General features: G+C 43.1%; 1 protein-coding gene across 3 annotated transcripts in view; it reads left to right on the forward strand.

The window, feature by feature from the left end:
* The first annotated feature begins 5,993 nt into the window (after positions 1 to 5,993).
* The window catches only part of HAT1 (histone acetyltransferase 1), a 35,229-nt gene continuing 19,755 nt past the window's right edge, over positions 5,994 to 21,467 (forward strand). Inside the window, exons 1-6 of one of the 3 annotated variants that reach the window (XM_069982918.1) lie at positions 6,013 to 6,096; positions 13,107 to 13,244; positions 13,815 to 13,886; positions 15,562 to 15,637; positions 16,397 to 16,517; positions 20,675 to 20,854. In XM_069982918.1, the coding sequence (XP_069839019.1) occupies positions 13,220 to 13,244; positions 13,815 to 13,886; positions 15,562 to 15,637; positions 16,397 to 16,517; positions 20,675 to 20,854 (474 nt within the window). In that variant the 5' untranslated portion in view covers positions 6,013 to 6,096; positions 13,107 to 13,219. The other 2 variants (XM_069982919.1, XM_069982917.1) reach the window with 2 other exon arrangements.

Below are 21,467 nucleotides of genomic sequence, written 5' to 3' on the forward strand. Positions count from 1 at the left end.
CAGGGGATCAATAACAGCAATGGGAGCACTAACATCAGCTTGTCATCACCACAAGAATAAATGTAACAAAACCATCATGTAGTATCAGACTAATGTCCCTAAGGCGAATGAATGAAAATTAACAGCCAAGTCTTTTTACCAGTACCAGGGATGAGACAGGAATCGTAGTCAGACAGGTAAAGGATCAGAGGAGATGTCTACAGAGGCAGGTCAGGCAATCCAAGCCAGCAATTGCACAGGCAGGCTAGGACAGACAAGGTTCAGGCAGAAAGTGTAATCCAAAGAATAGGCACAGGTCATAATACACAGCAATACAGCAGAAACAGCAGACAGACTTTGCTTGGAATGCTAGAATAAAACAATGCTTTGGTAGGGAGGGGCAGGTGGAGCTAGCTTATACAGGTGCAGGTGGTGTCATTGCAGCAGAAGGAGGAAGAAGATGCTTGAAGACATGAGCAGCGCTATGCTTGCACAGCAGAGGAACGGAGTCTTATTGGCTTTAAACAACCCATAAGAAAAGACCCTAGTGGGGAATCACTGGCAAATCCAACTGAGGTTATAAACCAGTCGATTTTATGGTACATTAACAAGCTAAAGTCTGGGTCTGGGGGGCAAAAATCTAAGTATATGTACCTATGTTTCTTAGCCCTTCTTTTGTGGAACTTGTGAATACATAATAGAACACAGAGTTTGGCCCTCAACTATTTTTTGCATGTATTATCATCTGTTACCACTCATTGTCATGTATGGTGGCATGCCTGTGTGGGGTTCCAGCAGTTAGATCCCCCCCCCCCACAATCAACTAATTATCCACTGTTCTTTGAGGAAATCAAATGAGTGTCCACACAAGTCCCCTATGTATTAAAAAAGAGTTTTCAAAAATAGAAATAAATCTTTTCTATAGTAAAAATTTTAAGCACTTGCAGTTTCCCATTTTTCAAATATTAAAATGTAATTTTAAGCACATAACGTAAAATAAAATAAAAGTTATGTAAGCCGAGTATTATTGGTCACGGAACGGCCGGTCTCATACGTAGTGTGAACATAGCCTAAACAAGGAAAAAATTTAACACAAAAATGAAAAAAAATCGCCTGTCTTTAAAGGGGTTATATAACTTTTTGACACCAGTTAATTTAATAGAAAAAGTACTGATGGAGTACCCCTTTAAGGGGTCAAAGGACAACAGGCGCCATTGAGGGTCCCAGGAGCTTTGGTCGGCAGCACCTGTTCTTTTTTTCCGCATCTTCGACTGGGAGCGTCAGATGACTGACAGCTTGCTCAGCCAATCTGAGCAAGCTTGGAGTCATCTGACAATGTAGCAGAGGGGGGCTGGCCTATCTAGTCAGGCTAGTCTCCCTCTGTTAGACAGAATATTTTTTAACATTGGCAGTAAGGACTATATCCTCCTAATTTGTAAATGAGGATCAGGAGATACTTGTGAGAATGAGATGGATCAGCAGATGATGTCATATACAACATATGAGTGGGATTGTTGATCTGAATATTGGGCTCTGGGGCCTTTATATTTCATCTTAATAATGTTATTATACAGATAAGCAGTTCTATCATTTCCTATCTGTCACATGATTTACAGTGCTGAAATTTACAGCTTTGCAAACAGACCATAGCAGGAATAGCAAGGATTTTGTGTTCTTTCAGCCGCTGTGAAAGACAAATTAATGTCTTCAGGGAAGATGAAACAGGACACCACAGGGATTTTCCACTAAAAATCTAGTATGTTTCTCTTTTTAAAGCAATCAAGTGAAATATAGGTCGCAGGACTAGATTGCTTTGTGCTCTCCTCCAGGATTGTTTATTATATTGCATGCAGTCAATAAAGCCCCTTTTGGCTGACACTATATAGCAATTGGCCCACTGAAAGATTGAGATGTGATGTGAGAAGTGTTACAAATACATCTTACGACGCAGAACGGGTGATGACTCAGCCACTGTAAATCAATGCGACTTACTGGGTGAATGGGAAAGGAAACATTGAAATGACATTGCAGTGCCACCATAGAAGGAACTGGAAAGAAATTAAATATTCACAAATTTGGTAGCCATCAAAAAACTGTTTAAGGGTGGGTTCACACATATTAGATCACAGCGGATTTCACAATTCCAGTTCCGCAGCGAAATCCGCTTGGATTACTGGTACTGTCATTTTGTATGGGTTTACATACTCGTAGCGGAATATTTATCCCGCTGCGAGTATGTAAAGCCTCATCTTCCTTAACCCGCTGTGGCCCGGTGAATACTTTACCTTTCCGCACTCCGGCCTACTTCTGTGGCTCCCGGCTCCCTGACGTCCTGCTCAGCCAATCAGCGGTTTGGCGGGACAGCGCACTGATTGGTTGAGCGAGACGTAAGAATCACAGCGGATTTCATTGTGAAACTCACAGGGTTATATCTGCTGCAATCCGGTACGTGTGAACCCACCCTTAGGCCACATTCACACTGAGCAAGAACGGCGGAATTCTGCAGTGGAGCTCTCTGCTGCAGAATCCTGCCGTGCTCAGTGGGAGTGAATGAGAGGGCGTGTGCTCTTCCGCAGCCGCCACTCTCCGCTTAAAGAAGTGACATGTCACTTCTTTGAGCGGAGGAGGAAGGAAGCGGACACGCGCCCTCTCATACACTCACAGCTGGACACTGAGCACAGCGGGATTCTGCGGCGGAGAGCTCCACCGCGGAATTCTGCCGTTCTTGCTCAGTGTGAACGGGCCTTAAGCAGGAAAGTTCATGAAGGTTTAGGTATATGTGGTTGTCAGTATGAAAAAGGCTAACATTACAATTGTGGAATCTTAAGGGGCATTGTGATTGCCTGATGTGTCCCCATTCAGGTCCTACAATGGGTGGTGTCATCACAGGTGAGGACCTGGTGACCAGATCCAAGGGGTGTAACTACCACCGTAGCAGCCATAGCGGCTGCTATGGGGCCTGCTGCATCAGAGGGCCCGATGGCCCACTCCTGCAATACACTTGGCCCTCTGAGCCATTATCATTTGCAGCACCTGGTGGCCAAACGGGCAGTCAGGGTGCTGCAAATGTCCCTTTAACTGAAAGTGCCCCTGACAGACACTTGCAGTTAAATGTTAAAGCTTATAACTACACTTGACGGGTTTGTGGTCAGTCAGGGGGGCCTGAAAAAAAAATTCTCAGGGCATTCCCGGGGCATAGCTTTTATTACAGCCCAACAATGTCTAAGGGTCAGAGATAATTACTTTCTTTGAGTTACAAAAAAGTGTCACTGTTACTTTCAAAAAACTTTTGGCATGTCAGAGTGACATGTCAAAAATTTTGATCACTACGGGTGTGAGTATTTAGACTCATTTAGTCCTCTCCTGACTCAATGTGAGGGCATAAGACGCCTCATAATGAAAGTCAATGGGGCACGTCTTTTCTCCTTGACACAGAGTGGGGAGAGGAATGCGTGGTATCTACATTTGGTTCTACTGTGGTGTCTAAACCTGCTACACTGGTGTATCCCCTTTTTTCTTACTTTCCAATCTTCTCTTTGTTTCTTTAGGCCTGTCGTTTTACTATGTCCTCTGTCTTTTACGTTTTTGCATATTTGTAGGGTTTATATGCCTTTGCTACATTTTCAATGCCACTTAAACAGATTGGTCACCAATTTTTCTGTAACCAGTTGATCTGAAAGTCCAGCAATGAAGTAGGAGACAGCACGTCCAAAGATATAGTTGAAAAAACGTGTTTAATGACACACCAGTGCGCGACGTTTCGGCTGAATCAGCCTTTCTCAAGGCTGATTCAGCCGAAACGTCGCGCACTGGTGTGTCATTAAACACGTTTTTTCAACTATATCTTTGGACGTGCTGTCTCCTACTTCATTGCTGGACTTTCAACCACCCTGGGCCAGGGTGGAGAGACGGGCACCCACCCTTACTACATTAGGTTTGTGCTGCTGTGCAACAATTTGTTTCCAGTTGATCTGAAAGATTTTTTTTTTTTTTTGTGAACTACTTAAGTGCTTCTCTCATTTGTGTTTTTTTTGTGTATTTTTACTGTATACTGTTTTTAATATTGATATGACATTCTGTCTTTAACAGCTTCATTATTTTTTGTTTTATTGCAGTGATAATGTTCAATAAATATTACAATTGAAAAAATATATGACCAGAAGGTTGCAAAAAGGCCTATAAATGTCCTAAATACAAAAAAGCCTAAAAAAAAAGTCTGAAATAGTCTGAATTGAAAAGTCTGTAAAAATAGCAGATTTCTGTGGCCCAAAGTTGAGCTGAAAACAGTGTGTGAACATAGCTAAATGCTTTGTAGAAGACAATAAGGCTGTAGACCTGATATGTGGCTGTTTACACTTGGGGGTAGTGGGGGGCAGGGGTCATAGTGGTGATGAGAGGCGCCAATGTCACTGTATTAGTGATCTTGTAAGAGGGGGCATTGTGGCTGTCACCACCAGCATAAACCCATGGGTCCTCTGTACAGCACCTGTGCATATCATGATGTCAAAAGGATAATGACATCGCAGTAATGGGCACTATTAGTGACACAGTCTGTTGTGTCCTTTTAAGGCCCCATAATGATTTATAACATCATAGTTCATTGTGTGTTGAGCAAGTAATGATGTAATTGAAATCAGTGGGTAGGAAATCACCTCAGCACCCTGTAATTACATTGTAGGGTTGCTGATCCCACCACTGCGCCACCAATGACAACTGTATAGATGTCACAAATGCTTTTGATCGTAACACCTAAGCAGTTAAAGGGAATCTGTCAGCTGTATTTCACTTTCCAAACTGCTAACACTGTTAGATAGCTGTTAGGTCAAAGAGACACCTGCTACCTTTTTGTGCTACCAGGCCGTAGAAAACTGCTTTTATTCTCTGTTAGGGTGCCTTCACACCTACCGACTCGCAGCGTTAATAACGCTGCAAGTCGGCTAGGTCCTGGCAGATCACTGTCAGTACATACACGCAGCGGTCTGAACGACCGCTGCGTGTATGTAAATCTGCCGGCTGCTTAACCCCTTCTGATGCCGGCCGCCTCCCGCTCAGCTCTGTATACATTACCTCCGCGCTCCACAGGGTCTCGGCGTCCTGTTCTCCCGCCCAGCCAATCAGTGGCTGCGGCAGGGCAAAACACTGATTGGCCGGGCGCGAGAGCAGGACGCTGGGACCCCGTGGAGCGAGGAGGCATGTATACAGAGTGGAGCGGGAGGCGGCCGGCATCAGAAGGGGTTAAGCAGCCGGCAGATTTACATACACGCAGCGGTCGTTCAGACCGCTGCGTGTATGTACTGACAGTGATCTGCCAGGACCTAGCCGACTTGCAGCGTTATTAACACTGCGAGTCGGTAGGTGTGAAGGCACCCTTACAGAGTCAAAGAGGCTTTCCCAAGCTCCTGAATAGATTGAAGTTGGAATGTCTCCACCTCCCCCCATCCCTGCTTAAAGGGGTAGTGCTGCGCTAAAAAATTATTCACAGAATAACATACAACTTTGTAATGTATGTTATGTCTGTGAATAGCCCCCTTCCCCGTGTCCCACCACCCCCGCCCGTGTACCCGGAAGTGTGGTGCATTATACATTATTACAATGGCCATCCGCCATTTTGTGCCAAACGTCATCTTCGGACGGACGGACGAATCCCTGCTGCCATCCCCCCTCCGCCGCGTCACAACTGTGCTCAGCCGCGATTAGCTGAGCACAGTTATGCTCAGCCAATCGCGGCTGAGCGGCTGATGACGAAGATAGACTCTCATCTCTATTAAAAAGCAAAGGATGACTTATTCCTAAAAACCAATAAATGTTGCATTAAATGATTGATAACCAATACACAAGGCCTTTTTAATGTGAATTTAAACCCTGTTTAGAACATTCCAGTCATCCACTCTTATGGGCGGCCAAAATGTATACAGGAATGCACTGCCAATCCTGTACATAAGGCCGCTCCACTGCTCAGCTCTCAAGGCGGTTGCTAAGTTACCACGTAGCGCTTTGTAAACAAGCAGCGGCCGCCGCCGGAAGCGGAAATACGTCACGATGTCACGTGCGCCGCAGAAGGCGCGGGTTGATTCGCTGTGTCTTACTGACGTTTCTGCAGATGAGCAGACATGGCGGGTAAGTTCCAGAAAAGCGCCGCTTGTAAGATAAGGCTACAGGATGGCGACTGACACCCGCCAGAGATGGACAGTCCGTGTGAGGCGGCCAGGAGGTGTGCGGGGGATAGTAGTGTTGGTGGCGGCGGGGGTGGGCTGCTCCTGTCACCCGTCACTTGTGACTCCCCCCTGCTTCGCCATCTCCCGCCAAATATGAGGACTTGTTGCCTGGGGCTGTATTGTTGACTATAATACTGGCTACATGGTGATAAGGGACACGGCCATATCCTGAGGCAGCTAGGACGTTGTTCACACGGCATGTGGGCCCTGCGGTGTAGTGCAGCAGGGACTGTTACATATAGAGACTAATGGTAACATGGGGGGCAGGCTCCTTCTGACAATGGACACGGAGATGGGGGGCTGTAATCCGTGCGGATTCTAAGGGGAATTTACAGGCGGATTTTGCAGTGAAGGAATACTACAGCAATGCCATATGGTTAGCTCACCACAGACTGACATGGTGGGAAATCCATGTGGAATCTGCAATCGTTGATACCATCACACCAGGGATGAGGAACCTGACCCCCTCCCGCCTCTGCAAAACTACAATTCCCATCATGCCTGGACAGCCTTCGGCTGTCCAGGCATGATGGGAATTGTAGTTTTGCAACAGCTGGACCGCCGAAGGTTCCCCATCCCCATTCCCCATCGTTTTACACGAATCCGAACGATAATCGTACGTGTAAACGCAGCGAACAATCGAACGACTAGCGAGAAATCGTTCATTTTGATCTTTTAACTTGTTCTTAAATCGTCGTTCGCAAAAAATTGGCTGATCGTTCCGTGTAAACAGTCTTCACTGATTTTACCTATGTGTGAGATAGGCTTAAGCGATCGCAAAACGATCAGAAAAGGAATTTTCTGTATATCGTTCCATCTTAACGCTGATCGTTATAAAAGAAAAATCGTTACTTAGAAATCGTTAATCGTACAATTGGGCGAATTATCGCTCCGTGTAAACCCAGCATTACACAGAGAGATTTCTGACAGATTTTTTTTTAAGCCAAAGCCAGGGATGGGTTTGAAATGAGGAGAAATCTCAGTCTTTCCTTTTATTGTCTATTTCTGGCTTTGGCTTCAAGAATCTGTCAGATAAATCTGTCTGTGTAGAGGCACCTGTAGCATATTATTTTGCGGCACCCATTGATGATGATAGCATCCGGGATGCAAAAATCTTTAGGGTACTTTCACACGTAAAGGATCCACAGCGGATTTCTTGATGCGAATTTGCAGCGGGATCCACGGGGAATCCTTGCCCTGTACACTCTATGGGCAGACAAACTCACAGCCAGATGGACATCCCGCTGCGAGTTTGTCGGCAGCCCACCCCGTCAACCCCCCAGCTGCAAGAGCTTGCTTCGGGGCTCCCGGTGTCTTCATGTCCCACTCAGCCAATCAGTGCACTGCGGCGGGGCAGAGCATTGATTGGGCGAGTGCTATGTGCTGGGAACCCCCAAAGCAATCCGGAGTGAGGACCGGGTGAAGTATAGGCTCTGGTGGCTGGGGGGTTAACGGGTCGGCTGCTGACAAACTCGCAGAGGGATGTGCATCTGTTACGTGTGAACGCACCCTCAAAGTCTCACTGTCATTTTGCAAAACTTTTGATATGTCATAGAGACATGTCAGAAGTTTTGATCGGTCCAGGACTGAGTGTTCAGAGCCGTACCGATTGGGAGATAGACCCGGGGAAAGACTGTGCTAAGCCTGCTCCTCTCCTGCCTCTGTGTCATGTGATCAGTCAGGCTTATAATGGAGCAGGGAGAGGAAGCGCTTCAGTACGGTCCTCTCTTCCGCTCGTTCTCCCCACCAGTATTGGTCTGACCTGGACCGATCCAACACTATTGACTTGTCAAAAATGTTCTCAATGGACAGTGACACTAAAAAAAAAAATGCAGATTTTTTTCAGAGTAAAGTTTATAATCTACTTTTTTTGAAAACCTGCATGTGCTTGTTAATTTAAAGTAGCACTTCGCTTTCTTTTTATTCGCTCCCCGGTTTCAGGCTGCCTGCTATATACTCACCCGTTATAATCACTTTTGCACAACATAATTCTGGTGATCTGACGTTGCTCAGATCCCACTGGTGCCTGCGTCACATCTTTTCTTTCCCCAGGGCTTTATGAAGACTGGGCGCTTTCATAGAGATGCATTAGTCCCTATAGGATCAAGCCAATTTACCTTTTTTCCTCCTCACATTTGAAAGGCCGTAGCGCTTGTATTTTTCCTACAGACCCACATGAGCCTTTATTTTTTGAGAAAACAATAGTACTTTGCAAGTACAGCCTTGACTTTTCCATGAAGTGTGCTAAGAAACTAAAAAAATTATTTGCGCCGTGAAGTTGGGAAAAAATATATTTTTGTTTAATTTGAGGGGGGGGGGGGGGGGGACACGGACCGTTCTGTGTTTACAACATTCGCCCCGTGGAATAACCAACAACATCTTTGTTCCTCAAGTCAGTGCGATTACAATATGCAACTTGTATAAATTAAATTTTCACAGCTGTTCAAAAATTTAAACCTTCTTTAAAAAACTAAATGTTCTTAAAATTGCTCTATTACCATTCTTATAGCTCATTTATTTTTTTGGGGAGATTTATCAAGATGCGCCCCTGGCATCCACTGAGAAGGGGCCAATCCACTCCTTTTCTGTTGTGTATGCCTTCCTTATCCTGTGCAGGTGGTGTTCTCACTGTTCCCAGCATATGCCGCCTTTTCTCCTCATACTCTGCGATGGGATTTGAGACCCACCATGCATGTGCTGACACTAACCGTCCGTATATATACAGGCAGCCACCATGCCAAATAACAAAACAGAGTGCTAGTCCTTCCAGGCCAACTACAAAGTATACCACATACCAGAAATAGTCTGAAAGGAAAGTTGGTCCAATACACAATCAATATGCTTTTATTTAGTGATATAAACCAAAGCACAAAAGCTGGGGCGACAGGGGAGAGAAGCTGATGTGGCAGGGGGAGCAACTGGTGGGTGGTGGCACAGGGAGAAGGCAGGGCAGAGGCAGGCTGGTCTCTCCCCCCCAGCACAGTTACGGGCTCGGTGCACAAACTTCTCTCCTGCTCGTCGGCGGCGCGTCATGTGTCTGCCGCCGAGCAGGAGAGAAGTCCGGGCACCGAGGGGCTGCAGCTGTGAGCTTCCGGGCCAGTGTATTACAGCCTCTCTGTGCTGGAAGCTCACCCCGTAACTGGGGGGACCGTCCATGGGGTGGCCGACTGTCTGCTGGACGGTTAGTGTGTGTGTGTGTGTGTGGGGGGGGGGAGGGACAGGAACTGCACACACAGTTCTCCTGCAAGTGCTGATGGTGAAAAAAAACCTAAAATTTTAATTTAATAAAAATTAAATATAAATAAACATAGCAGTAATGCTATCTCAAAGATGTATCGTATCGTCGTGGAGTTCATCAGGGGGTCTAACAGACCGAATGCTAGAGCAAGATCTCCTCTGACTCTAGTGCAGGGGTAGGGAACCTTGGCTCTCCAGCTGTTGCAAAACTACAACCTCCCATCATGCCTGGGTAGCTAAAGCTTTGGCTGTTCAGACATGATGGGAGTTGTAGTTTTGAAACAGCTGGAAAGCTAAGGTTGCCTACCCCTGCTGTAGTGCTTTCTGTCAGCAGTAAAGAGCTCATGTGCTGGTTATGGAGAGGACACCTACATAGAACTTTACCCAACGTGAAGGAGGACCTGGCTGTCAATCAGTTATGAAAAGCATTTTTCACTAAAGTGAAGAAAGGTAACCAGAATGCATGTGCAATACTGGCAGAACTTTTATGTAACTCCCAGATGTCAGATTCCCTTGGAAATAAACACGCCCTTACCTATTCCCCCTAATTGAAAAATAAACAGGTAATGGCTGAGCAAATGAAAAGGTATTCCCATCTCAACTTGTGTCCTATCCATAGGCTAGGGTATGATAGCTGATCAGTGGGGTCCAGCTATTGGGACCCCTGCCTTTCCCAAGAATAGGGACATAATTGCTCCCGGAATCAATTCAAAACACTGTGCATGGCTGCTGCTCCCATCATTCCTTATGGGGCTGCACAATATTTCCAAGTTGGGCACTTGGACATATACAGCAGCCCAATAGAGAGTGATTGGGGAACTACAGTTAGGTCCTCCCCTTTCTGTGTCTTCACAGTGGTTGGACACTGGTAACCTATACACCTGCCAATGCTCACAGCTGGATGTGGCATATTCAGTTAGTAAAAAAAAAAAAAGACATCTTGTAGTCGATCTGATTTCTATATACAAGTACATGAGGTAACAGTACAGAGATCTTTCTAGTGATCTATTCATACCTAGGCCTGTAACCATGACAAGGGAAAATCTTATAGTGATAGAGGATAAAAGGTTTCATCATCACAGATGGAGCTTCCTTACTATCCGTTCGAGCACAGAGGGCCGCATAGTGGGGGGGCTGGCTGGCGTGGGTGAGCCCTGGGGGAGGCACAATCGGGGCACAGTGTGGGGGGCCGCGGGCGGGGGGCACACAGTGTCGGAGGGACATAGTGATCAGCAGCTGTCACTGTCTGTGTCCTCTCTCACTTCAGTGGGCCGGGTTAGAATCGCTAACCCAGCCTATTGAAGATATGGAGGACACGTGATCCCAACACGGAGGGTGGGGGCCAGGAGACGGGAGCGGTGTTGGAATGGACTGAGTTTTGATGATTCTGTGCGTTTGGTGGGGGTGAATGTACGTAGAGAACAGCGAAACTGTGCAGAATCCATAATACATTGATATCGGAAAGATGGAAAGCTATGGGTGGGCAACATATTAATGCAAAATAATTTTGGCGGGAATACCCCTTTAACTATGTTACTATTTAAGGAGTAACTTAATTAGTTTGTGTAGACTATCATCTGCTGCTGGCCGCACTGCCTATTACATGTAATGATGCATGGTCAGTGACTGATGACTTTTTTATGCCAAAAGAAAGCCATGAGCTGCTGATTAGCTCTTCAGCTGATCGTTGACTTTATTACACAAGTGATTAATTATCAGCCTGATATTCGGATGATTATCTCTGTGTAATAGGGCCCTCATGGGCCCTTTACACGGAGTGATTTTCATGCAAATTGTCACAATAATGATCGTATTTTAACAATAATCGGCTCATGTAAACACTGCGTACGATCAAGCGATGAGCTATAAATTGTTCATTGTGATCTTTCAACATGTTCTAAAATAGTCATTGGTTGTTCGCAGAAAATTAGTAATAACGATTTTTTTCAAACTTTTTATTGTTCCATCTAAACACTGATAAAAAAACATTGTTACTTCGAAATAGTTAATCGCTTACTTGCGCAAATTATCGCTTCGTGTAAAGGGACAATTAGACCCTTTTTGCACTGGACTTGCAACTCTTCTTTTTTATTCTTGACAGGTCTCTAATAAGTCAGTAGGGTTTCTTAAGGGCCTTTTAAATGGGCCGATTATCGTGCAAAAATGTTTTAAATTGTTCTAGTTTAAGCGATAGTCTTCTAGCGTACATGCAGCAACAATCAAACGATAAATGAAAACTTATGTCGTTGATCACATCTTTTGAGCTCATCTCAAAATCACATTAATCGTTCTCAAGTCCTTCAATGTAAACACTCATCGTTCACAAGATAGATACGAATGCACTTATGATTATTCACAGTATGGATATGTTCACACAACGTAAGTTCCGTGGGAATCACAGCTGTTGTTACAATGGCCGTGATTCCCACGGAACTTACATAGTGCTGCCTTCTGAGGGAATCCCGGCCGGAGTGTATACACGCCAGCCAAAATCCCTAGCGGTGCCGTAAAAACTGTACTGTCAGTTTTCTGCAGCTGCTATTCATTGAATAGCGACCGAAGAAAACCCTGTCAGTGCACACTATGGAGCGAGCGGCTCCAGCTGCAGGCTCTCTAGTATGCAGTGGGGAGTTCTGATGCAGGCGTGCATGGATGCGCCCGCATCAGAACTCTGCGGCGCTACAGATCATCCGGCCGGTACTGAACATAGGGATGATCTTTTCAGAAACCCTCCAGGTCACGGAACGGCCGGTCTCATACATAGCCTTTATATGAGAACGCAATTGCAATCCTATTTACGATCACATTAACGACTTTTACCCTGACGCCCAATGACAGCACCCCTGGAGAGGACCTCCCACCGCAGGACAGGAAACCTGTGAATATTGATTCATCTTATCTAAACGCTGATTGTTTAAAAGAAAAAAATTCATCACTTGTCCGCTAAACAAGCACTTAAAGTGAATGTACCATCAGGCCCGGGCTGAAGCACTGGAGAAGGGCCGACCCACCCCCAGTGGGAGGAATCCCCCGCCCCTCTATGATATGGCTCCATTGATTCTAAAGAAGCCACGTCATAGAGCGGCAGGGGTTTCCTACCAATGGGGGTGGTTTGGCCCGTCTCCAGTGCTTCAGCCAGGGCCTGATGGTACATTTACTTTAAGCAATTTATCTCTACGTGTAAAATGACCCTTAGACCCTCTAGAAAAGGATATGACAAAGCTGTCATTTAAATAACGTAAACCATGGCAATGTGTGAACAGAGACCAATGGGAAAGTCTCTATCCAAAGTTCAGATCATTTTCTTGCAGACCATTAAGTTCCTGCCAAAACCAGGGAGCGTGTATTAAACTCTGTCTCCTCAGAGCCACGTCATTGTCACCCAGTCTCCTCATATTACACCCTAAATGATTATATTAGTACATGCGGCTAGGGGCTTCTTATTTTGATGCTTTCATAAAGCAGTAACTAAGCTTGAAATATAACTTGTTTACCTTGTAACATACATAATAGGGAGATTCAACATGACTGGCATTTTTACCCCACTGGTCTAATGTTAAGAGCTGACTGGAAATGGAAACAGGCTGAAGCTGTATCTTATAGTGCGACTCTATCATGTGAGTTATGAGACAAAAGATCTATGTCACTAAATTGTCACTTACTGCACTTCCATAGGACAGATAGCAAATGCAGTAGTGAGACTCCACCATCTTTCTGCAACGTTAGAAGCCTCAGGGTAAACGTGGATTATATTAGGCGAACAATATCGGAGAGATGATAGAGAAGCCATGCATGCCGCATCAGCCAAAATAGGTATTTGTAAGATATGTGTCCCGTCTTGGTTAGTGATTGGCTGAGCGACCTGTCACTTAAAGGGGTTATCCAGTGCTACCAAAACATGGCCACTTTCAGAGACAACACGACTCTTGTCTCCAGGTCAGGTGCGGTTTACAATTAAGCTCCATTCACTTCAATGGAACTGAGCAGCAAAACCTGCACCCAAACTGGGGACAAGAGTGGGGCTGTCTCTGGAAGAAAGTGGCCATGTTTTTGTAGCTATGGATAACCCCTTTAAGAGACCAACTCAGAAGTTCCAGCGGCAGTTGCGGAAAGAAAGCATGGCTAACTAATATATATATATATATATATATATATATATATATATATATATATATATATATATATATATATACACATATATATACACACAGCCGTTTCTGCATGATTATTGAGCCGTGTGATAGGCTCAGTAAGCGAGTGCTGATCTTGTAGATCTACGCTTGCTTACATTAGTTATTGGACGCTGTGATACGGCCCTTACTAAAAATTCCCTCGGTTCTACTGCTCATGCCTCACCAGCTCATTGTTGTCTTTCTATGCTAGGTCTCAGTAGTATGGAAAAGAAGTTGGCTGAGTACAAATGTAACACAAATGAAGTCATTAAGTTAAAACTGGGTGAGTATAAAGCCAAATAATTGTTAAAAATGGGAAAAACCTTTTATGTATCCATGCTTTTTCTTGGTTACAGGACACGTGAGTTTGATACAATATATCTGTCTTCTGCTGTGCTGTCTAAACTAACAGCACCCCCCTACATCAGTATTTTGGGATAAAGAATAAATAAATCTATATTTTGTTTTGTGTATGTCTATTATACTTTTGCCGAATTAGGCTAGGTTCACACTGCATTTTTGCAATCAGTTTTTTTTCATCCGTTTTTTGCACAAAACTGTTGAAAAAAATGGATGCATTTATGTGCATCCGTTTTTCCATTACCTTCCACTATAAAAAAAAAAACCAAAACTGATCAAAATGGATCCGTTTTTTTTTTTTTTTTTGACAACACAAAAGTAGTGTCAACACTATTTTTGTCCATAAAAAAACTGATCCTTTTTTTTTATAATGGAAGTCAATGGAAAAACGAATCAAAACGGATGCACCCAGATGCATCTGTTTTTTGCAAAGAACGGATGAAAAAAAACTGATTGCAAAAACGCAGTATGAACCTAGCCTTAATTGGACGAGGTTATTGTGTTATTTTTTTTTATATACATTAAACAGTATTTTCTGTGATTTTCATGAGCTAATCTTGGTGACTGTAGTATCGACTACAACACCTGAAGGTTACAACAGGAGAACCGCTTTTTGTTTTTTGCTAAAGCAGACCCTCAATATAAACCAAAAGTTGTATGTGAATGGCGACAAGTTGTTGTGTAAAGACATGTATTTAAGGGGGAACTCACAGATTTTTTTTATTTTTCAGATTAAATGGTGTCAAAGTAATGCAGATTTGTAAATGTCTTCTGTTTAAAAATCTCAATCCTTCTAGTATGTGTCAGCTGCTGTATGTCCTACAGGAAGTGGTGTATTCTTTCCAGTGTCACTGTGTTTTCTGCTGAAAAAAAAAAAGGACAAAAGTGTTTTTTGCTGCCATTTCTGTCTGTGACAGGTCCAGTTCAGAGCAGGAGCAAACCTTGTGAACCGAACGTTTCCTGTCATGGACAGAGGTGGCAGCAGAGAGCACTGTGCCAGACTGGAAAGAATACAGCACTTCCTGCAGGACACACAGCAGCTGATACGTTCTGTAATAACGGAAGTGGACGTAATTCACAAATCTGTATAACTTTCTGGCACCAGTTGACTTTTTTTCCCCCGAGTACCCCTTTAGGGCCCTATTCCACCGGACGATTATCGTTCAGATTATCGTTAAATCGTTCGAATCTAAACGATAATCGTTCGGTTGAAATGCAGTTAACGATTAACGACCGAACGAGAAATCGTGATCGCTTTATAACACCTGGACCTATTTTTATCGTTGCTCGTTCGCAAAACGTTCGCAAAGCGTTCGCATTGAATAAGACGTCGTTCGCAATAGATCCGAACGCAATAGCGAAGAAAAACGATCGCAATTACGATCATAAGTAACTATTATCGTTCCATGGAAATGAGTGAACGTTTTCAGGTCTTTCGCAATAGAGGTCGTTTGAGATCGTTAACGATTATGCAAACGATAATCGTCCGGTGGAATAGGGCCCCTAGGCAGTATGAGCTCATCAGTTATTAGTTACAAAGGATTTTTTTTTTGTTTTTTTATGCTTCTGTTTGTTATCCTTTCATCATGTCCTGCTAGTGCGATTTCCTGAGGACATTGACGATGAAGGCACAACATTCAGCCCGGAGTTTAGTCACCAAATATTTGGAGATGAGTAAGTACAAATGAAAGATATGTGTCTTTAGTTGTGTTACACACAATAATTAAAAAAAAAAAAGCCTCAAGTTTATCACTTGGTTTACTGAGCCCAAACCACGAGTGGATCCAGAAGAAGCTAGAAGAACAAATTTATCCTTTATATTCCCCATTACTTTTGAATCCACTCTTGGTTCAAGAACACCATTCATTAAGACTTATGCCGCTTAGTTTTAGCGATTGGTGGAGTCTTACCCCCTAGACTCCAAACAGTTGAAACTTCTAACGTGTCACTAGCTTGACCCTTTTAAAGGGATTATCTAGGATTGGAGAAAGCATTTTTACTTCCTTACAAAAAACATCACCCCTGTCCTTAGGTTGTGTGCGGTATTGCAATTCAGTCCAGTTAAAGGGGTTATCCAGTGCTACAAAAACATGGCCACTTTCTTTCCAAGACAGCACCACTCTTGTCTCCTAGTTTGAATGTTGATTTTGTAACTCTTTTTCATTGAAGTGAATGGAGCCTAATTGCAAACCACATCTGAACTGGAGACGAGTGGTGCTGTCTCTGGAAGAAAGTGGCCATGTTTTTGTAGCACTGGATAACCCCTTTAACTTCAATGGAACTGATTTCCAAAAACACCCCCAAATTAAGCACAGGAGTGGTGCTGTTTCTGGAAAAAAAAGCAGACAAGTTTTTTACACAAAAAAATAAAAGCAACAAGCTCTGTTAATCCTGCTAACATCTCTTTTTTTTTTTTTTTTTTTTTCGTGCCAGTGAGGTGGCTTTTGGGTATAAGGGTTTACAGATTCTGCTTTACTACAGCGCTGGCAGCTTAACCACTATGTTTCGTGTCAATTACACCTCCAAAGTCGATGACAAGTTTGAAGAGGTCCAAGTAAGTGGTATTTTATTTGACACATTATTAGTAAAGTATTGTGAATCTATCAGCAAGGTATATTACCTGTATTAACCTGCTGGTATCTGCTAATAGAGTTGATGACACTGATCATACTCCTATCTATTTTCGTTTCCTTGTGCTGTTTTTGATAAATAGCCATGTTTAAATGAGGTTCTTGGGTGCGCTGGGGGTGTTACCTAACCCCTAACTGCACCACTATGCCTGTCAGGCACCTCGGTGATGCCTCCCCTGATTTGAGAAATATATGTGTGTGATTCAGTTCTAGATCATGTTCAGAGCTGCATGCATGAGCAGATGGCATAAAACAAATGATACCTGTATTTTAGCTGATGGTATTTAAAAAAAAAATCTCATTTTCCTTTTAAGCTCAACAGTCATAAAGAGATCACTGTGACCAATTTATTTAAAATGTCTTCTCTATGTTTGCACTGTGAGGATATTATCACACTTGGTACTTTGGGCCAGATTCTGCGTCAAAATCCTCATGAAATTTCATGAGTCTCTGTTGAAAACTAGGACCCCTCTGCAAGCTTCAGAACTGGGCATGAGTCTTTGTTTTGAATAGAGCAATGAGTCATACATCTGTGCTGCCACACCATTCATTGTTTTTGGAGCTGCCAGAGGTAACTAAACACTGTACTTAGGTCCCACAGCCCCATAGACAATGAACAGAGTGGTAGTGACTCTGGGCTCCGTTCTCAAGATTGCGAGGAGTCTGGCCCTTATTTCTTGCTAAAGACCCAGTTACACTAAATCATAGGTCTCCAAACTGCGGCCCTCCAGCTGTTGGGAAACCACAACTCCCATCATGCCTGGACAGCTGTAGCTTTGGATTTGGCTATCCAGACATGATGGGAAATGTAGTTTTGCAACAGCTGGAGGGCCGCCGTTTGGAGACCCATGCACTAAATGATTATCAACGTCAACAATATTACCTGGTCTGACCGATAATCCTTTAGTGTAATGGCGCATGTTGAAAGGCCAAGATCAGCTGACATGCACGATATCAGCTGATCGTGGTTTTTCATCCCAATTTGAGCAGCAGGAGAGGCCACCTGAACAAACCTTAGATCGTTCGGTCAGCCCATTGAAATCAATGGCGGTCTGCTGCTGCCGCTCCTATTACACAGAGAGACGTGCAGCAGCAGACCGCCACTGACTTCAGTGGGCTGCCGAATGATCTCTCACTGCTCTCTGCCTGTGCATGTAATAGCACAGCGGCAAACGGGGGGAAGAAAGCACTGAGCTGACAAGTTGACGCCCGCTTCCCCCCAGAACATCAGGCCATGTAATACACGGAATACCCCTTTTAACATTTTTTTCAGTGGTTGGATTACTTCTTTAACAAAGCTGAAACAGCTCTCATTTTTCTGCCCATTGTACCCTTAATATGCCATAATTGCATTCGACAATTAGATGTATTATAATGGGCAGCCAAAAGCACAACTTTTTTTTTTAGACATTCCATTTACTGTACTTTTTGCGCCTGTTATGTGTTTTCCAACACCCTAGCTATACTAAGTGTAATAAAACTACAAAACACCTAATTGATATTATCATAGTAGTTCTAAAGAGTGCTAAAATAGCCACTAGTTTGCATGATATCATTACATCAATGTAGCTTGTAAATTGGGCAGATAAAGAAAGCAAATTGACGTTGTTTGAAATGTTCATAGAGAATATAAAAGTGCAGGGTCATTGGTTAGCCGTCCATTGTTCCCACTTCTGTAATAATCAAATGGCCAGAGTTAGGAAAGGCAAAAGCGTGTCTCTCCTTTCTCCGCCAGTAACTTACAGGGGTAAGCGAATGCCGATATAAGTGCCATTCATCTGCAGGTGCATTGCCTCAACTAGAGGATAATGGTTGAAAGGACAGGAATTAGTAGCATGTTGTATTAGCCTTTTGTAGAGTATTTTGTCCTAAGCATCTTAATTTCCCTGCCTGAATGGCGAGCAGCAAGAGTGTGGGCTCTGAACTAATACTCATCATGCATGTAAACGGTGTGAAAGGGTTTCTTAGCCAGTGAACACAAGAGTGTTCTTGTGTCAGCCCTTGTGGAAATAGATACAATACAAACATTTCAGCCAAACGCCATGTAGACTCCATTGAGTGAAAACCTGGCCCCATTGTTTCTCTGCCCTCCCATACACAGTGAGAACAGAGAGTCCCTGAATAGGGGGCGCAAGCTCATTTTGTTCCATAGACTGCTAGGCTTTTAGGGACTGCATTGAGGGGGGCACCGTTTTTTTGTTAAGTTGAGACCAATTCATTATGTTTTATTGCCTGGTGAGAAGCAGTAATATGTTATTGTAAAAGTTCATCAAATATTCATGGTTTAAGATAAGTAGTAAATGTATTCATTCAAGTGGCCCTAGGGGATTTGAAAAGGAATATGGAGCCTGCTCAGCTGACAGTCTACAGGGAGACGGCGCTTGTTTAACAAGCTTACGTCTAATCTCTGATTACCATTTGTCTGAGAGGATTTCCTCTTTTTAGTGTTGGAAATCTGCATAAAAACAACTTTTCAGAACTTGTAATTCCTTGTAATCCTAAATTGGGGATCTTGACTTGCTCTCCAGTTTTCCTATATGCAACGTGTCATTTTTTTTATGTACAATTCTATTAAGCAAGCTTTTAGGGACTTTTTTATTCCCCCTTCAACCCCCTTTTTAGTCCCTGCTCTGCTATATGATTACATATTCCTCTTTGTCACCAAAGCGGGATTGCACCTGTCTTTGCCTGAAGAGTCTGACTCTAGGGCTCTTTAAATTTTTTTTTTTTCCCCCTCATACCACTATGCTTACCTGTCATTTTGTCCATTTATAACTGTGTATAGTAACATAATATTTTTATTTTATTTGACATGCAATTTTTTTTTTTTATTCTGTAGTTTTTACAGAACAATTATCGTGCAAAAAATCGTTAGATCGTTCAAATTCAAGAGATAATTATTTCATGTGTTTGAGGTCCCTTTTGGTTTATCGGTAATCAATGAGTTGCACTCTTTGAGAGATTTCTCCTCTTGATGATAACAATAGTGCAGCAAGTAGCACTATTGTTGCTGTTAAAGTGACTGAAAACTTCAAGGGACCTTGATAGAGTCTAGGAAAAGTCACTGGTGTCCATTAATGACTGAATTTATTGTATGGGGCCCACAATGTATCTGGAAACCATATCACTAGTGTGAACTTTGGCTTGGATGAAGTCCATACTTTGTTTCTGTGTGTGTCTGAGCTTAACATGAAAATTGCAGAACAATCCGTCATAGAAACAGCGAACAAACCCTGTGTAGTCAGACTCTGCTGTCACTCTTGCTTTCGTTTTTTCTAATCTTAATTAATATTGTTTGTAAAATTACTTTATATTTTAACTGCTTTGGATGACTAATATAATTGGTTTGCAAAAGTAAGCATAGCCATTGAAACAGTACCACTGTAAAAAAAAGCAACCAGTGCATGCCCCATACACTGAAATGGGCATCTGCAAACACAAGAGTTTCTACTTTAATAGTAGCTTATGCGGAACTGGATAAGCAAAAAAAATAAATAAAAAATACCCGGACTATTTCTTTACAGAATCACCTTTCAACAAACTGCATAAATTATAGAGAGGAATATCTAGGAGTTTGGTGCTAGTTTACTGTACGGCTGGCCCCATGTAATACAGCTTTTTAGCTGCAGAGTGACACAAAGTGAGCTGAGGAAAGCCCTGATAAGTGTGTTTTATTACCACAGAGCTTAATTTATAGATTAATGCTCTATGATGTCCTCCATGCTGCTTCTAGGTTTGTGCTGTGTGCACGCAGTGCATGGGAGATTTCATAACCGCTAGTCTATACTTGCTCAGGAACAACTGAAACAACAAAAATTAGAGATGGAACTTGAATAGAGAAAAACTAGGAGGTAAGAATGTTATTTACAAGGTATAAAATTACCAGAAGATTCTATACACTCTACTCTGTTACCTTGTGGGTTTAGGTCCGTCTTCTACATTAATTGCGGCGTGTGAATGCATTTCCTGTTGTATGTTGTACATGCAAGTTGATTAAATTCATATTGTTTTAAACTTGTTACATAGTGATATATGAAACCTATAAAGTATTTTAACTCTTTGCTATTTATCTTTATAATAGGCTGATGACGTTGAAAGCAAAATTCGTGAAATCATCCCCCCTGGGTTTTGTTGTGGCACAGATGACTTTGTGTCATTATTGGATAAAGAAGTTAATTTTAAACCATTTGGCCCTATAGTACATACTTATACCGTTTACAATGAAGATGCTGGGGAGGAAATCACTTATCAGATACACAAGGTGAGTACAGTATGTAAGGTCCTAATACATTGAACGATTATTGGCCTTGACTGATTAGCAATCATTAGGACCATTATCATTGAGTACAATAGCACATGTTGAAAGGCAATCAGCCGAAGAGCACAATTTTGGCCAATCGTGGTCTTTGAAAGATGGGCAATGGTCTGCTCCACGTAATAGGAACGTTTATCGGAATAACTTAGCCAATTGCCGACCGTTCGTTTAGTGTAATAGCACATTTTAAGATGGCTTGATCTTCCTGGCACCCCATAGCAGATAGCAGCAGTCTGTTGCCGCTGCTCCTATTCCACAGGGCGACAAAAGCAGATTGAAAGACAAACGACAGCAACGATCAGCCGACATTGTTCATGTCGGCTGATCTTTGCCTTTAATTACATAAGACTATTAGCAGCCGTAACGGCCGATAATCGTCTCATGTAATAGGGCATTTAGACAAGCAGTGGTATCACTCTTTCCTGAAGAGGGAACCCTCCCTACCTGTTCCTTTCCCTTGGGATCACAACAATGTTGAGCAGCTGTATAGAGCAGTGACAGAGCATTGGTTCACACCTGTTCATAAACGTCCAAAGTATCATAGATGTATGTTTTCTGC

This window comes from Dendropsophus ebraccatus, chromosome 9, assembly GCF_027789765.1.
Source record: "Dendropsophus ebraccatus isolate aDenEbr1 chromosome 9, aDenEbr1.pat, whole genome shotgun sequence".
NCBI classification, from domain to species: domain Eukaryota; kingdom Metazoa; phylum Chordata; class Amphibia; order Anura; family Hylidae; genus Dendropsophus; species Dendropsophus ebraccatus.